Below are 16,763 nucleotides of genomic sequence, written 5' to 3' on the forward strand. Positions count from 1 at the left end.
GGGCTCCTGAGTGCTGCGATGCTGGGGCTCATGGAGTATCCCACAGAAGTGCAGGGGCTCCCCAGCACGCTCAGCAGCAGACCAGGAAGTGGACCAGAAGCACTTCCAGTCCACTTTCCCCTCGCTCCCCCCGGCTCGGTGACTGGGGCCTCCTGGGTCTGGGGGGGCACCCGGGATCCCCCTGCAGCCGATTGTTGAGCCGGGGGGAGCAAACCTGCTCCCCAGCAGACCTGGAAGTGGACTGGAACTACTTCCAGTCCACTTCCAGGTTCACCCCCACACTCCTGTGGGATGCTTCATCTGCCCCAGCACCGCAGCGTTCACAAGCTGTGCTGGTACCTCGAGGTATGTAGAAAAAACATTTAAAGCTGTGTCTATGTCCTAATCGCTGATTGTCTGAATCAGCATTGAATCTTCAGATTCGGATTCGGCCGAATCGAATCAGGGACAGTGATCCAAATCAACGAATCAAATCACTGTCCCTGATTTGATTAGGCTGAATCTGAATTGAATAGGGCCCACTTCGCAAACCCCTAGCCACAACCCCTGATTTCAGACTAGTACTGATAACCATCTCTACTTCTTGATAGGTGAGACCAAACAGGCAGAGTCCCAGGCATGATGAGACAGGCATGAGCGCGGTAAACAAAAGATTGTGAGTTCAGTGCAGAAAGAGGGCACAGAGTTGCTGGTTCCTCCAAACTATTTTTTTCCCACTTAACAGGAAGCATATCTCCTTCCCTGGCCATCTTCTAGGGGTTAAAGATCTACCTCTTTTAGTGGTTGTCTGTTGATGTGCCACATGCATGGTCCTAGCCAACTCAGTACTTCTGATAAATTATGAAAATCTTGATGCTCTGCTTAAGAGTAAGACGCCTGCTGATGCTGCCAGAATTTGGACATAGATGATGTATTCTTAACTTCCTCCTATGGCTGTTGAACTCGCCTAGTAGCATTGATGTGTGTGTGACAGGACTGGCTTGTTGCTCAGGAGCTGGACAGAGATTAAAGAACTATTCTGGGTCTACCACAGCTTTCCTGTATGATTTTGTGCAAGCACTTTATTTCTGTAATGTGGATGATGATGTTTTCTCCCACCTTTTTGTCTTTGCCTTGCATGTGCCATGCCATATGCTGTAGGAGGTCTCTTGATTGGGTACTACCATGTCCAGGTGATGATAATCCTCATTCTCATTTCACCAGTAGCGATAGAGGTGGCCCCAGCATAAGGGCTACAGCCTGCCTGCTCCTACGTACATTCAGCAAAGGAAGATGGGAGTCCAGAGGCAAGGATACAAGAAGACTCAGAACAACTGTTTTTGAGCTTTTTCCTTTTTTTTTTTTTTTGGTCTTTTGCTTAAGCATCCAGACCTTTCCTCCTCTTTGTCTGTGCCTATCACAATGTATTGCACTAATGAAGTTCATGAAATCCTGTGCTCTCTCTTGTACATAGAACTTATTTAGTTAGTCTATGAAGCTGCATATCTACCCTGCCTTCTAACTAATATGTCCTCAGACAGCATCGTGGCAGGATCAGCTTGCCTCCTTCCCAACTGGGACTGGAACTGGTGTCCCTATAAGAAAATAATATTACATCCTGGAATATAAATCCCCCTTTATTATGGGGGACCTGAAAGGATGTTTGTCAAACCTGTTGCTTTATGGATCCTTTGGTGGCCTCCTTTGTATGTTTTGAACAAATCCATTATCATCTTAATCTCCCTGCTCTTGAGTGCGCAGCATTTATTTGAACAATAAACAGACTGATGAGCCATGGGGTTCTTCAAAAGTTGTAGGTTCTTCCTTGACCCACAGCTGTTCTCTCTGTTCAGTGATTTCATCCTTTGGCCCCAATGCTCAGGAACAGAATAAAGAGGAGACAAAAAAAACCAACCTTGGAAAACTAGGAATGACTAAAACTAAGACTTCCCTCTGCAATTGAAGACTGGATTTTGACAAGAGTAAATCCCAGGGACCAAATGTGTTTTACCTGTTAGGCACCAGAGTCCGCTCAGGCACCTGAATGTCAGATCCTAGTCCATCTGACCAAGTTCCTGAAAAAATGTTGATGCATCAACCTCTATGACAGATCGTCATTTTAGCCTTAAAATTAAGTCACAAAAAACAGCAAGCAGGAGGTGGGCCCACCAACCTTTTGCGTTAACTGCTTTTCAGGGACTTGTACAGGGTGTACTTGGATTGCATGTACCCAGATCAGTGTAATGGGCTGGGTGGAGAGAGAATGTGATGGTGCCAAAGGACTAGAAGGATTTTGCTAGGGGGCTCTGAATCCTGTGTGCCTGTGAGAAAAGCCTGTTCTGAAAGCTGTTCAGTAAGGTCTGGGTACACAGAGTCCCAAATTATATGGCTCTCCTTTTATCCAGCACCCACCAGGAATTTGTTTTATTTATACTCCCAGTTTAGCGTCCCTTCCTTAGCTCAGGTGACTGGAGCCCTAGTGCTAAGTTGAGTTGAGGGCTGGATAAGGTAAGGCAGCACTGAAGGAACAGAGGCATGAATGGGACAGAGGGCAAGGTAGTGTTTATATGACTCCCCCTCCCCTCTGCAGTCTTTGTCAGAGGATGTGAGCAATCCTCTGGGCTGAGGAGTTTTTCTACTTCCATTTCCTAGCTTGGAGGCTCAGCCAGCAGGCTCTGAACAATTTGGACAGGAAGATGTCATCAAGGTGCTGAGGGGGCTTTCTTGTGAGTTAGAATAATGACAGCTCCACTAAAGCAGAGGGATTTGGGTCTGTTGTGATCCATCCTATCTTCCACGTGTGTGTCCTGGGGAGCTGCTGCTGAGATATGGTATAATAGAAATCTCAGATTGTGACACGGCTGTCTGGGTTTCCTCTCTTGGAGTTTTGGGGAAATGAAATAGTAAGAGTGTGAATGCAACAAGGAAACTCAGGACTTTACTCTTCCCTGGCATGTGAGTGGAGCAATCTGTTTTGACTGGTCCAGTTGAAAAAGTGCTTGTGGGGAAGCAGAGAAGGGGAAGGAATTGCACATTGTGGAGCACAGGAATATGCAATCTATACAAACAAACAGGTAGTATATAGGGGTGCAGCTCCATTCATTTCAATGGAGCTGTGCACATTTATATCTGCTGAGGACCCTTCCCACATGGGGCTTGCTAAGGCAGTGGTTCTCAACCTTTTTTGTACCAGGACCCATTTGTAAACATCAATGGCCAGTCCCGACCTAGTGTGGGGCAAAGAGGTGGGGGGGAGCGTGGGACATGGGGGTCCCAAGCACACCCAAATAACCCCTTGCAGACTGGAGCTCAGCCAGTCTGCAAGGGAAAAGTCATGGTTTCTCCCTTTTTTTCTCCGATAAAGTAGAATCCATTTTTAAAGTTTGTTTGAGACCCTTTCATATATTCTTGCAACTCACAGGTTGAGAAAAGCTGTGTTAGGGTATGGCTTTAACAGCTAATGCTACCTTTTCAGCCTTCGAAGTTGGGTCTTTTCCAGACACCAGCAGGGCTCCTGGCTTAATTTAGGCAGCCCTAGGTGATGGTTATTCAAATTATGGATGCCCACCCCTCACTTCTTTGGGCAGCAATGCCACCCAGATGTTACACAGAACTAGGCATTGTAGCTCTGTCCCCAGGCTATGGCATTCAGCAAGAGTACGGCACAGTTTTCTGCTTCCTTTTGAAAGGTCTGGTCCTGGCTTTTTGGCATTGTTGCAGTCTGTGAAAAAGTGATAGAGAAGGTACATGTCTTCCCCAGATGTTTAACCTGAGTTGGTTCCCAAATTGCATTCCCACCTAGTTATTTTTGTGCTTTCTGGTCTGACAAATGGTGTTGAAACCCCCTACTAATAAATTAGAGATGTGCTCAAATGTAACAGCTAAAAAGGAATCCTTTCTCTCCTTTCCCCACCCTGTCTCCTGCCAAGCATTTCAAATAGGAACAAAAAGTAAAAAGTTCAAAAACTTATATGAACTATTAATTGGGGGGGGGGGAGAGTTGGATTTTAACCAATCAAAGCATTTCCTTTCAGTGTCAGTTCTTCTACTGTAAATTCACTAACACGTCTAAACAAGTAATTTCAAACAAATTCAAAAACTTCTGGTTGTGAAAACATCAACATGACTGAGATACTTGGGGGGAAAATATCACAATTTTTCCAGATTTTTTTCTAACAGGAAGATTTGTTGAATTGTGCTTGCCCTCACCCCTGACATATTACATAATTTTCAATAAATCCATATTTTTGATTGAAAAAAGCTTTGTCAGAAACTTGCCAGCCCACTGAGTCTTCCATGGTTGCTGCTGACTTAACTCTGGTCACCTGCTCTGGTCCCATGTCAGTTTGTTCCCTCAACAACCCAAGCAAAAATAGCAAATATTTTAGTGCTTCTGGTATTTGAAAGTATTTGACTGTAGGATAGCAAGTTGCCAGTATTTCACCATTGCTGCTAATGCTAATGTAGGCCAAAATTGTCTTCTTGAGACCTGATCTCATCATGCTGCTACTATCTGTGAACTGACTGTGTTCCTGATTTTGAATCCAGAGAGCCAGTGGCCATTTGTACACGCCACAAAATTGGCCTTTAAAGCAGCTTAATGCCCTTTTGCACCACTTTAATGGTGCAGCTGTTTGCATGTGTTGGCGGTGTAATGCGCGTTAAATGACTTTGGGACACAGCAAAATAAAACCTCTCTGAGGTGGTTTAGTTTGCTGTGGAGGGAAGCACTGGGCCCTCAGGGGCTGTGCAAGCAGCCTGGCAGCAGCCCGGGAAGGCAGGCTCTACTGAAGGGAAAAAAAAAAAGCGGCAAGCTGGATCTTTTTTTTTTCCTCCCCAGAGCCTGTCTGAGCTGCATGGGGACCCGATGCTTCCCTCCACAGCTGCAGTGCCCTCCAGGAACTCTGAGGCTGGGTGCCTGTGGGCAGGTGCCACCTGCGGAGGGGGGCCGCCACTGCCATGGAGGGAAGCACCAGCCAACCCGCAGCCCAGGGACCACTACGCCTGCCAGCAGCTCGCTCTCCTCTCCTCGCCAGAGAGGCAGGGGAAACAGGGAGCCCGCTGCAGGTCAGGGTTGGGCCTGAACCTCGTGTATATGCCACAATGGTTTACTTCTCCCTAAATTGAAGCGGTGTTTTTAAAGACCCACCGCTTCAATTTAGGGAAAATTAAACCGAAGTAAACCCCCGTGGCGTGTACAAGCGCCCAGTGGGTCCAACTTTTCCTACTGTCCTCATCTTCAGTCAAAATTCCCCTTCACCTCCACCCAATAATGAATGTACCTGGTCACTGTGTTGTGCTATTCATGGGTGTGGAAAGAGAGGAATGTTCCTTATTGTAGTGTGTGTGGCAACAGATGTTTGTCATAACAGATCACTTTCTGGTAAGGGCTGTGGCAATGGGAAGTGCTTTAGAAATCACATCTAGGTGAAATTATCCATCCCTTATATATAAGAACAAAACAAAACAAAAAAACCTCGTTCTGTTTTGATTCCCCTACCAGGTCTGAGAATGGAGTAGAGGTGGTGTTTTTAATTAAGATGCAAGATTTGGCATTGGGAGATCTTTGTTCTGTCTATTATTGTCACAGGCACTGCCTGATTCTGGGAAAATTATTTCACTTCACTGTGCCTCCGTTTCCTTACTTGTAAAATGGGAGGCTCAAAAGAGACTGGCTGCAAGGCTTGTGTCATTCACGTTTGCCACGTGTTTGGAGTTCATCAAAGAGGAGCTGTGGCTGAAGGGTAAAGTTATTAAATGGGAATTTTTCTCTGAAAAGGACTCGAAGCTATTAAGGACTTCCATATTACTAATAATTTGTTTGCAGGGAAGGCAAATGCTACACGGAAGGGCAACCATACGAAATCCTGATATGTGTTTCATTCAGCCTATGCCAAGTTTGTGCAGAATTGTCAAGGAAGTTGATTTGAGATGTACTTTACTTCACATGGAAATGAATCCTCTAAGAGAAGACATTAACTGCCTTGTTCAGGTAGAACATCCTCACTTGCAACTGCTGCAACCCGTCCTTCCTCCCCTCCCCCAGTTGCTGTAGCTTCCCCCCTCCCTCCTATCTGCTGGGAGTGTTGTCTCCAAGTCTAGCGCACAGAACAATAGGGTGTGGTATGCAGTGCTGTTTTTTAGTCTCGTGCACCGTCATACACCACCTGTGTTGTGAGGACTAGAAAGGACACACCCAGCACTTGCTAGTGTTCTGGTGGTATGTGTTTTTCATCTGAATGTGGGTTTCTTTTTTCTTGATGTTTTCACTGTCCTTCCGTGAAGAACCAATTCCAGGCCTTCACCCAAAGCTCTCTGGTGACTTTTGTTTTCTGCTAGATCTTGTATAGCCTTCAGTAAATTGTTCTCAGGCACTTTTCTGGTGCTCTGCCTTGAGTTGTAACTGCGTGGCCTGTAGTAGCACCTTTTGCGGTGTTGAGCTCTGTTGATGGAGCTGCCCCTCATCAGGGTTGGCCCCAAAACATCAGTCATGCTTTAAAATGCCTTTGGGTAGATGTGATATCTTTTATTAGACCAACTAAATAGTTGGAAAAAAGTTCTTTGCCAGCTTTCATGCACAAACGCCCTTCTTCAGGCATTGTGAGTCTCGCGGGTTTCTTAGGATTTCTTTTATTGGACCAACTATGTATTTTGGAATAGTTGGACAGGCTTTCAAATGCAAGACATCATTTTGCAGGCAGAACTTGAATTTATAGAAAACAAGCCCCTTTTAAACTGGGCATCTAATTCTCTAGTGTCTCTTAAAAACCTTGGCCTCTGGGTTCCTGGGAAGTCTGACTTAAACTTTACAAAATTGTTTCTAGTGCTGTGATTATTCACAATATTTTAGGGGAGTGGCAGTTGGTGGGGATGAGTAACATGCTTCAAATCTAACATGGTGGATGCACCCGAAGTTGTCTTCCTTGAAGAATATTTCAACAAAATGTGTCACATGTAGCAAAATTTTAGTTGCATTTATAGTAACTGTAGGCTTATTAGGAAACTCACTGACAAAGTATGTGTACGTTGTGGTTATAAAATTATGGTAATAGCTTTCCTTTCATGCCCTAAAGCTACAGCCAGTTCCTTATTTCAAAATCCATGGGCATCAGAAAAGAATTCTTCCTTTTTGGGATGATGGTTTTCAAGTTGATCAGCTTTCTTCATGAGCTGGAGATGCTTCCTGTGCACTCTTCAACCTACCAATCTGACAGCAGCCTTGCTGGTGGTGACCAAGTTTTGTTGTTCAGCAAGCTGACATCTAGGGTATGATCCTTGTGTCATAAGCAATATGATGGATGGCGGATGAGTCACTTCTCTTAGTCATTGCTTTCCTCTAGACATTTGCCAGAAGTCATTACTAAGATGCTGAGTGGATTAACAGATGAACAAAGACTCTGTTCACTACTCAGACACTAGTGGCAGAATCTCTTCTCCCTGTTGAAGTCAATCTGTGGATGCATAAATTTCTCAGCAGTAGGAACACAGGACAATCTGGGGAAGTAGGAGACTAGAATCAAAGTGCCAAAGACTTCACTTCAGTGTAAAGGTGAGGGCTTACGCCAGGTCAGTGCTTTGATGTATTTTTTTTCTTGGAGAGGGACTATTTATAGGACTTTTGAAATGGTGTATGGGGTAGAACGTGGGTGCTGGGTTCTGTGACACCCTCCTCTCCCAGCCAAAGTTCATCGTGCACTGCTTAGAAACCCACAGCAGCAGAAAAGTTGTAGAGGAGACATTCCCCTCTGGAGGGGGATCTCCAGTAACATAAATCTGATGGGATGGATGTGCTTATTCTTGTGCTAGAACTGTTTCTTTCCATGCCCCCACTGACATGGGAGATAGGAATGGGGACAGAAGGCTGTTGGTAGAGTGAGTCTTTGGTATGCCCGGTTCTCTGTTGAGTTAGCTTCATTGACTTCTGAATGGATGCAGTGGAGAATCAGTTCCAGCTCAGCGTGAAACTCTTTGAGGATCATCTGGAATAGGGATGTGTGTGTGTGCAGGTGTTGAAAGGAGCTGCTCTTGCCATCCACATGCAAAGGCCATACTGGCTAAATTTTCCTCCCAGTAGAGAGAGATTTAAAAAAGAAGTCAGGCTGAAAGGGGCCTCGAGATTATCTACTCCAGCTGGGGATTGAACTGCAACCTTGGTGTTGTTGGCATTGTGCTCTAACCAACTGAGCTAAACAGTTGACAAACTGAGCTACTTGCAGAATTTTTTATCTGTAATCAAGAGGCAAAGGTGCTCTCAAGGTTGGAGGTGTGTGGCAAGAGAAGAGAAGGTGCATATCCATCAGAAGCCCATCTCCAACTTTGATTTATGGGAAGGAACAGGAAACATCCATAACTGAAGTGCCTTTGCAATGAGAGAAGATTTGTGGTCCCCACTGCAGTGTTTAACTGAAAAACTGGCTTACTTACTCTGTCTCATCTGCCTCCTCCTTGCACTGTACATAGTGCTCTACAAAGGAGGATACTTCATCATGTGCAAGTCACCAAGTGATAAGTTTCTAAGACTGACCAGTGGGAGAGAAAGGACATTTTCCATGTAACAAAATTGATTGTGAAATGTGTGCGCTAGGCATGCAGTCTGCTATTTCAACATGTCCTTGACTATTTGGATGACTCTGTGCAGTGCTCTGGGGCATGGATTGTATGGCTGCAAAATTTTGGCAACAGAAAGAATTTTGGACTGTGTTGTCTAGATCAGGAATGGGCAAAATATGGTCCACGGGCTGGATGTAGACTCTCAAAGGATTTTCTCTGGCCGGCATCGGGTCCCTTGGCCCCACCTGGCTTGGGGGGCAACTCAGGCCATGGCATGTGCAGCCAATCCCACTGACCCTGGGCATGGAGGTGCCACCTGGTGCAGCCTGCCATGTGCAGCTCTTGGGCACACTGGGAGCTGTAGTCCATGGATCCAGGTGGCAGGGGTGGTGTGGTGACTGGACTCAGCTTCCTGGCATACCTCACCTCTGCCACCTGGGAGCAGGTATATGCCCCACTACTGCCAAGCCAGGCCCCCCTACCAGGGTGCCCTGGGCTCATCTGCTCTGCACCCACTGCCAGAGGGACTGGACAGAGTGGGCGGGTGAGTGGGGTCTTCATGGAGGCCAGTCTGTGATCCCCAGGAGCAGGGCATGCTTGACCAGGTGGATGGAGTGGGCATGGGACAGGCAGGTGGGGGCTGGGGCCAGGATGGCACCACAGTATTGCAGGGCCAGGGCCCAGCTGAGCCACAGTCTCTTCCGCACACATTCCTGTCTGTGGAACCGGCGCCCGTCACAGAGACATGCAGGGAGGGGATTGCGGATCGCACCGCACCCACTCTGTCCAAGCAGCAGGTGTGGGATAGATGGGCTGGGGGTGGATAGGATCAATTGTCCCCTTCTCCCCCTTGCCACTCCAGGTTAGCATCCTTCTTCCCATCCCCTCCTCCCCAGCCCCCAGCCCAGCCTGGCCCACAACAGCTCATCAAAACTTCTTAAGTAGCCCTCCAGCCTAAATAATTGTCCACCCTTGGTCTAGACTGTCAAGGCTGTTACCAACAGGCTGTGCAGCAGTGCTCTTCAGTAAGCATTTCAGATTCACCAAGTAAACTGCATCCTTCCCCTGGGGGCAGAAGAATCTGGGACCTCCCATTCTCTTTCCTGTTAATGCCTGAGAGACTTCTTTACCGTCAGCTATGTTATGGTCTTCATCCTCTTCACAAGCCTCTAGCTGCACACAAGATTATACCATCTCTGTAAATGCACAAGAAAAGTTTGTTCTGTCCAGGAAGCAGAAGTTGTGAGAATATGTGCATGCATACTATGGTTCTCCCCCGTCCCCTTGAGCCCACAGCATGTACTTCCTTTTGATTTGAGTTGCATACATCTCTCTTGCTTAAGTCACAGTTGGAAGAGTGCAGGGATGTGGAGGGGGAAACGGGCAACCTGCAAAGTAGCAGTGGTGCAGGGGTTAAAAAGGCCAGAAGGAGAAATGCCTGAGAGAAATTTGAAAGGGAAGGTTTTTGCTTTTCCAAACCTTGGGGGTTTGGTTTGTGTTGTGTTCTTCGTACATGGTGCCCCTGAATAGGGCCTGGTGATGCTAACTGTTCATTCTACTCTTTCTTCCTATTCAGGAGATGAATCAAAATGCAGCACACAACATGCACAGAGGACAGGATTCATCATGCTCTGGAAAGATGTTTGCATGGGCTTAGCAGAAGTGCTGTCTCCTCCACCACGTGGACAGGTAGGGGATCCAGTATCTGTACGTCTTCTCAAGGCACAGAACCTTCGCATCAGGTCTTGTATGGGTTGGGACCCTTAAATGAGATGTATGCTTACAAGCCTATATGATTTTCATTTGGCTGTATTACAAGGCCTGGTCTAATGAGTTCATGATGCTTTGTATAACTGCCCTGTCTCCACTATTATTATCAGTTTACCCGTTTTTGTCAGCCACAAAAGTTTACTGCTGTGTAATCCCAGATCCTAGCTGAAGAATTGTAACACCTAGAAAATTGTTTTTCTTTCACCTCGCTAATAGAGCATTGCATAGAGCCAAGAACAGATACCTGTGTGACCCCTCTTAGAAACGCTGACCTAAGATGATGATTCACAGAAGTTTTACAGATTGCCAAAAGTTTAGAGCTAGAAGGGACCTTGTGAGATCATTGGGTCCGTTTCAAATTCATTTTTGCAATCTATCAACTAGTTCTCAATTCATTTACTTCTGGCTATATTTATTTTTGTAAAGTGTTACTCACATGATGAAAATTAAATCAAAGTATATTATGTTTTCACAATTACCCATTATCAATTAAGCCTGTCTCATCAAAAAAGTTGAAAGTGCTTGCCTAGACCTGTTTTCCATAAAGCCACATTGACTGACCACATTGTGTTTATTCCTATACTTATTTATACCCCCTGATCAGTATTTCCATGATTTTGCCCGAGATCAATGTTTGTCTAGGTAGCCTGTACTTTCTGGGCTATCCTGTTGGCCCTTTACAAACACTGGGAGGGAAAAAAATCACTTTTTTTTCTAGTGCTCTGGAACCTCTTTAATGTTCCTAGTTTATTTAAACATAAATTAAAAGAATTGTAAGGTTTAATAGAGCTCATTGTCTATCTTCTTTAATTTAATTTACTTTAATAATTTGCAAATTATCTGGTATTGCTGACTAAAAAGGTTTAACTTTGATATTAGCCATTTCCTATCCTTCATCGTTACTGTTGGAATAGCAAATATTTCATATACAATACCATAGTAATGAATGCATCCTCCCTTTATTTCTTTCCAAATGCAGGAGTGTTTAGTCTATATGTCACATCTTTTCTACATCATTGACAATGTCACCATCCTTCTCTAGTTTTAGACCTATGCTAATATTGATCATAGGATTTTTATTTTGTTCTTCCTCTATTTAAAGGATTTCTTCTAGTTTTTTTACTCTTCCTGGCTTCAGTTTTTCTCATTGAAGTTTTTTACTTCCTATATCAATTGTCTTTGCCAATTTTGTCAGTTTTACTTTGCTTTTCCTTCTTTTTTTTTTTTGTCTTCCTTAACCTAAAATAAGCCACTGGCTTGAAAGTAAGTTCTGTGTCCTGGAAATTTTAATAGATATGTTTTCACATCTAAGTCATTTTTTTTAAATGGGAAGTTTGCAGGCAGTTGCTTCATAGCATGTGACAAATTGTTTCTGAAATATCAACCTCTCCTACCAAAAAGACATCTGATTAAAATGCTGAGGTTTGTAAAGTTGGCATAGAACAAGCTTTGAACTACTGTTGGACTTCCAGCTGCAGATCTAGATTGTGCCCCTGGTAGGGATTTTGGGACAGAAACACAACAGAAATCCCAGGTCAGTTGAGGACTCATTTTCCTGGGGTTGTGGGTTCATTTGCAGGTTTAATAGAACAGCCAAATTATACCAGATCAGCACAGTCTTTGCCACGTTCACTTAATGCATCTTAAGTGTCTTTGAATATGAAACAAAATATAAACAAGACAACTCTAATTTTCTGGCTTGTAGCTGGAAAACCCAACCTGCTTCCCTATGGCCTAGCAAGGGATTTGTCCCTATTCAAAGGTGTGCCTAGCTCAGGTAGCTACTGTCAAAGTAGGGCTCTGAAAACCCAAGCTGGAACTGGTGTTGGAAAATAGTAAGATGAGCCCTAAGGACGCCACTCAACAAAGGGCCTGACCACCCCAACAATGTTAAAATGTCCTGTTGAGAAAGGACTTGATCACAGTCTGTTTGATGCTGCATGTGCTGGGCTTGTTTGACAGCCAGGAAATTGCCCAACACGTGCAGCAGTCTGCTCACCCTGCAAGCCCTGAGGCCAAGAGGTTTTTTTCCCCTAACCATGTCTGCTGCTGTGGCCAATATACACTCTACTGCCCAGTACAGACCTGGGTAAGAGACTCAGCTGATCAGTGGCATCTACCAGTGCTCTGAAAAGCAAAGGACAGAGGGTCAGTGAGGTGCAAATGGCTCTAGTTGGAGCTAGAACAGAACCATGCTGTTCTCGCTCCAACTAGCTGTCACATTTAAATGGCACAAAGCAGTGCATTTAATATAGAAATCTGTAAGATCTGGCAAATGCTGTGTGCTGTTTGCCTGACTTTAAAAGCCAGGAAGTAACACAAACAGCCATGTAATGTGGCTTGCACTGTATCTGCCCGGGGATAAGGACTTGGATATAGAAGACTTTTCAGTGTAGTAGACAAAGCTGTTACAAGACCAGTGGCTGAAATGTGAAGTGAAGTAGATTCAGACAATAAATAAGGCATACATTCCTTAACAAGGAGGAGGGTAATTAAGCACTGAACCAATCTAGTAATGGGTTGTGATAGCTTCCCTATCATTTGAAATGTTTTAATCAAAATTGGCAGCTTCTATGTTAGGCAGGCCTTAGTTCAAAAGGGATTGATGCAGGGAAATCCTATGTATATTAGAAAGGTAAAACTAGGTATCATATTGGTCCTTTCTGGTTTTAGCATGAAAGAATTCATACGCAAACCACTATAAACAATAAAGGAAACAAAAATCCTCAGATACCTGATTAGCATGACAGCTGGCTTGGTTTTTGTATGGTTCCTGGGGTGCCTCTGCTGGCTTGTCACAGAATTGCTCCTGAACACAGGGCTGGTGATGCTCTTTTGCTGTCCTAGTGAAAGAAAAAATACCACTCAAAGTTTGTCCAAGAGAGATGTACCACCAGAGACAGTGGAACCTGGAAACAGAAATGAAATATTGAGAGGTTGGAAGCAGATCGTGGTGTGGCCAGACAATGTGTGTGCTTTTCAAAAGCACCTGTCATTTTTTAGTGACTAAGGCCATGTGACTACACAGACTTTCTGCTGAATCCAGAACTACTGTGTAGAAACAAGTTCTGCCCATTCGTTTCCTTTCTGCATGTGATCATGCTTAGCTGCTAGGCAGTTTAGATGGCTTAGTCTGAAGTGTCAGGTTTCCAGGTCGTAGCTGTGTTGATCTATAGGCAAAAGGAATCAAAACTCGTGGAAGAGGTGATATCTTTTATTAGACCATCTAGCTATTTGCAAACAGATTAATGTAAATAATGCTGTTTGCAAATATCTGGTTGGTCTAATAAAAGATATCACCTCTTTCACAAGTTTTTATTCCTTTAGTCCTAAGTGTGCACCCGAGTATACTCAGCACATGCTCTGCCTAATTGCTGACCAGGGATGGGAGTGAGTGGATAGGACTTGATTCTCAGTAGCAGTCCAGGAATTGACACAGAAGTGGCATAAATGTGCCCTTACGCTCTTGACAGTCTAAATCCCATCCATTTCTTTTCTTTTCTTTTTCCATAGGGACTCCTGGCTCACTCAGGGTCAGAACCCATAAAGGCTCTAGTTGCCTTTAAAATTAGGCATCTGGCTCCTGGAGTTGAATCCAGAACCCTGAATTAGGTGATTAGGCTTCTAATACTGAGCTAACGCAACTCAGAATAGGACCCTAACCGGCAAGCACACTGAGTAGGAAACTGCCTAAAGTCAACACAGTCAGGGTCAAGCTGCTTAGAGCTAATCAATAAAAAAAATTACTGAGAACTGGGTTTTTTGAGCCCAAAAGTGCTTCACTTAGGCCTGTGGGAAGGTGTGTTTGTCTATGTGGATCCCATAGCCTGAAACCCCCTTCAGAAGGTAGCTGCACTTTTTCCCTCCTCAAAGAGCTGAATAGGGCTTACTGGTTGCTGTTTTTTTGTTTTTTAACATATGCTTCTGAAGGAGGAGAGTGAGGATAGTGGCAGTGGTGGCGCCTCCCTTCTTTTTAAGACTTGCCCAGGATGTGGGGTACCTCTGTTGCATTCCCTCCCCATGCCTGAGGGGATTCAAACTCACATCTCCCATCCCGAGCCATATCTACCAAGCTAGGCCTAGTCTCTCCACCCCTCCTGTTGAAACAAGACCACTCAAAAATAAAATAATTAATAATGCATTGTGTCAGAAAAAGAACACAAAAGGGAACCTGATTCTGTAGCCTAGTAAGTATAATTTCTTCTTCTTTTTTTTTCAAGTTGACAGCTCTCCCTTTAAAAAAAATAGCACAGAGGAGGTGTTGATCACAGCTGCACAATTTAGGAGGAAGCAGCCCCTGGAGGAGCTGTATTGGTGACAAACACTGCAGTATAGTTCTGAGAAAAGAAGCATTCAAGCCTCATCCTTCCTAAAGAACCCACAATGATGTTAATAACTGTTGTCGCTTGAGTCTATGCATGATGCTATAATCTTGTCGATGGTGATAGAGATCAAAGCTAAAACATAAAGGTGTAAATACAGCTTTTTGAGTGTGGATTTTTAACTTGATGAAAGAGCTATTTCAAAAGTATCATTTAAATTATTATTAGTAGTAGTGGTAATCATCATCATCATCTAGTAGCAGTACCTCAGAGCCCCAGCCATGGATCCATTTTGTTAGGTGCTGTACAAACACAGAACAAAAAAATAGTGCCTATCCCCTCAAAATTATGATTATTTTGTTTCCTACTCTAAAGTGAGATTTCCCCTTTCTCTACCCTTGCACCTCACTTTCAGTAACATATTATTGACTAGTTGGTCATTTTCTTTCTTTGGGGGGAAGGAAGTACAGCCTAAACACGGACATGAAGATAGAAACCACCTGGCCTAGTGGTTGGAACATGGGACAGAAAATACAGATACAACATGTGTTTATACTAGTGTCATTTATGTTAGCTTGTATATTTTGAGTTGCAGTGCTGTCCAGAGTTGACAGACAAGATCTCCAGCAGAGGTAGCTGCCTATAATATGGTATGTACTATTGCTGGAAGGGGAGACACTTACAGTCTGTTTTCACTGAGAAAAAGCTATCCCAGGATAAAATTGATTAGACTTGCAATCACACAGCTCATTTTATTATGCACCTTAAACTTTGCTATTGCTGGTTTTGTAATCTATAACTTTTTACAGTAGGATGGAATGATTTACATCCACTCTGCTCAAGTCCTGCCCCTCCTGCTATTTTATCCCTTAGACGTAAGGGTAAAATGATGGTGTATTACAAAGATGGGTGCATTAATGGATTTTCAGGACTTGAATAGGATGGAATAGAATTGCACTGAGGCACCTAAATCCACTCCAAAAACTTAATAAGTGGAAATGAATCTGAGTTCATGTATCCACTTCCCATTTACATTGTGTTGAGGCAGATTACACTGGTGTACCTGTGCTATATGTCCATATTCAGAGCCAAGAGACCTGTGGTCTAGTCCCCTTTCTGCTACTGACTCACTATGCATCCTTTAGCAAGTTATTTATACAAGACTTTCTTTTCCAAGAAGACTAAGCATGTGAACTGTAATAACACTCATGGGTGCTCAGCACTTCTGAAAACCAAGACATTCATCAGTCTGTCTCTTGATATATAAAATAATAATACATACCCATTTACTTTTTTTAATTCACAAGGCTCTTACAGTGATTGACTGAGATTTGTGAAGAGTTTTCATGTGTTGGGCACTCTAGATGTGTCTGTGGATAGTGGGGTTAATATTCAAAGTCCAAACTCCAGTTTTCTGACAGGGTTGATGTAGTTTGCATCCTAAGGTCCTGTGGCTGAAGACTTGTTTAAGCAGAATAGAATTAAAGCCCCTCAAGAAGCAAAGATTGGCCTTTGGTCAGTGTGCTGTGGAATGACACAGCTGGCTTGTCATTGCTTCAAGATTTATAAGGGCAGTGGCCACCCATAGGGATCCCCCATGAAGGCCAGCTGGAGGGAATTTTCTTTAATGTTTTAACGTACGTACATATATACGTGTGTGTGTGTGTGTGTGTGTAATTAACTTTCCACTGTCATCAGCTGAGAAGCACCTGATCCTGAAATGTGTAAACTTTGCCGTATTAATGCATTTAGATTAGTAAGGTAAAGAATATTCCCCCACCAACGCAAAACTTTCCATTACTTGCATAGCATGTTGGACAATATTTGACTGAGAACAGCACTTCTTTAAGCATTATTACAGGCATGGTCTCTAGCAGGTCTCATTCTAAATGCTGTTTAGCATTTTACTTCCAAAATTCATCACAACCTTGGTAGGCCTTCACCTTTATTAGTGAGAATTAATTTTAGCAGAAATCCAAGAACTATGATGCTGAACTCAGAGATGCACTAGAAGAATGGGTCCCACAGCATTGAGAGTTTCCTTCACAAATTATGTTTGCATCTTCTTCAGTTGGGGTCTTATATAGCATGTCCCATATTTGGGCCTTGGCAAGCTGAGAGGTGTCAGATTATAAAATCAGC

General features: G+C 44.0%; 1 protein-coding gene across 1 annotated transcript in view; it reads left to right on the forward strand.

Annotated features, from left to right (window-relative positions):
• The first annotated feature begins 6,755 nt into the window (after window positions 1-6,755).
• The window catches only part of PIK3R5 (phosphoinositide-3-kinase regulatory subunit 5), a 58,810-nt gene continuing 48,802 nt past the window's right edge, over window positions 6,756-16,763 (forward strand). Inside the window, 2 exon segments of the mRNA XM_014523465.2 lie at window positions 6,756-7,528; window positions 10,106-10,218. Of these exon segments, the coding sequence (XP_014378951.1) occupies window positions 10,119-10,218 (100 nt within the window). The 5' untranslated portion in view covers window positions 6,756-7,528; window positions 10,106-10,118.

The sequence above is a fragment of the Alligator sinensis genome, unplaced genomic scaffold (genome assembly GCF_000455745.1).
Source record: "Alligator sinensis unplaced genomic scaffold, ASM45574v1 scaffold17_1, whole genome shotgun sequence".
NCBI lineage: Eukaryota > Metazoa > Chordata > Crocodylia > Alligatoridae > Alligator > Alligator sinensis.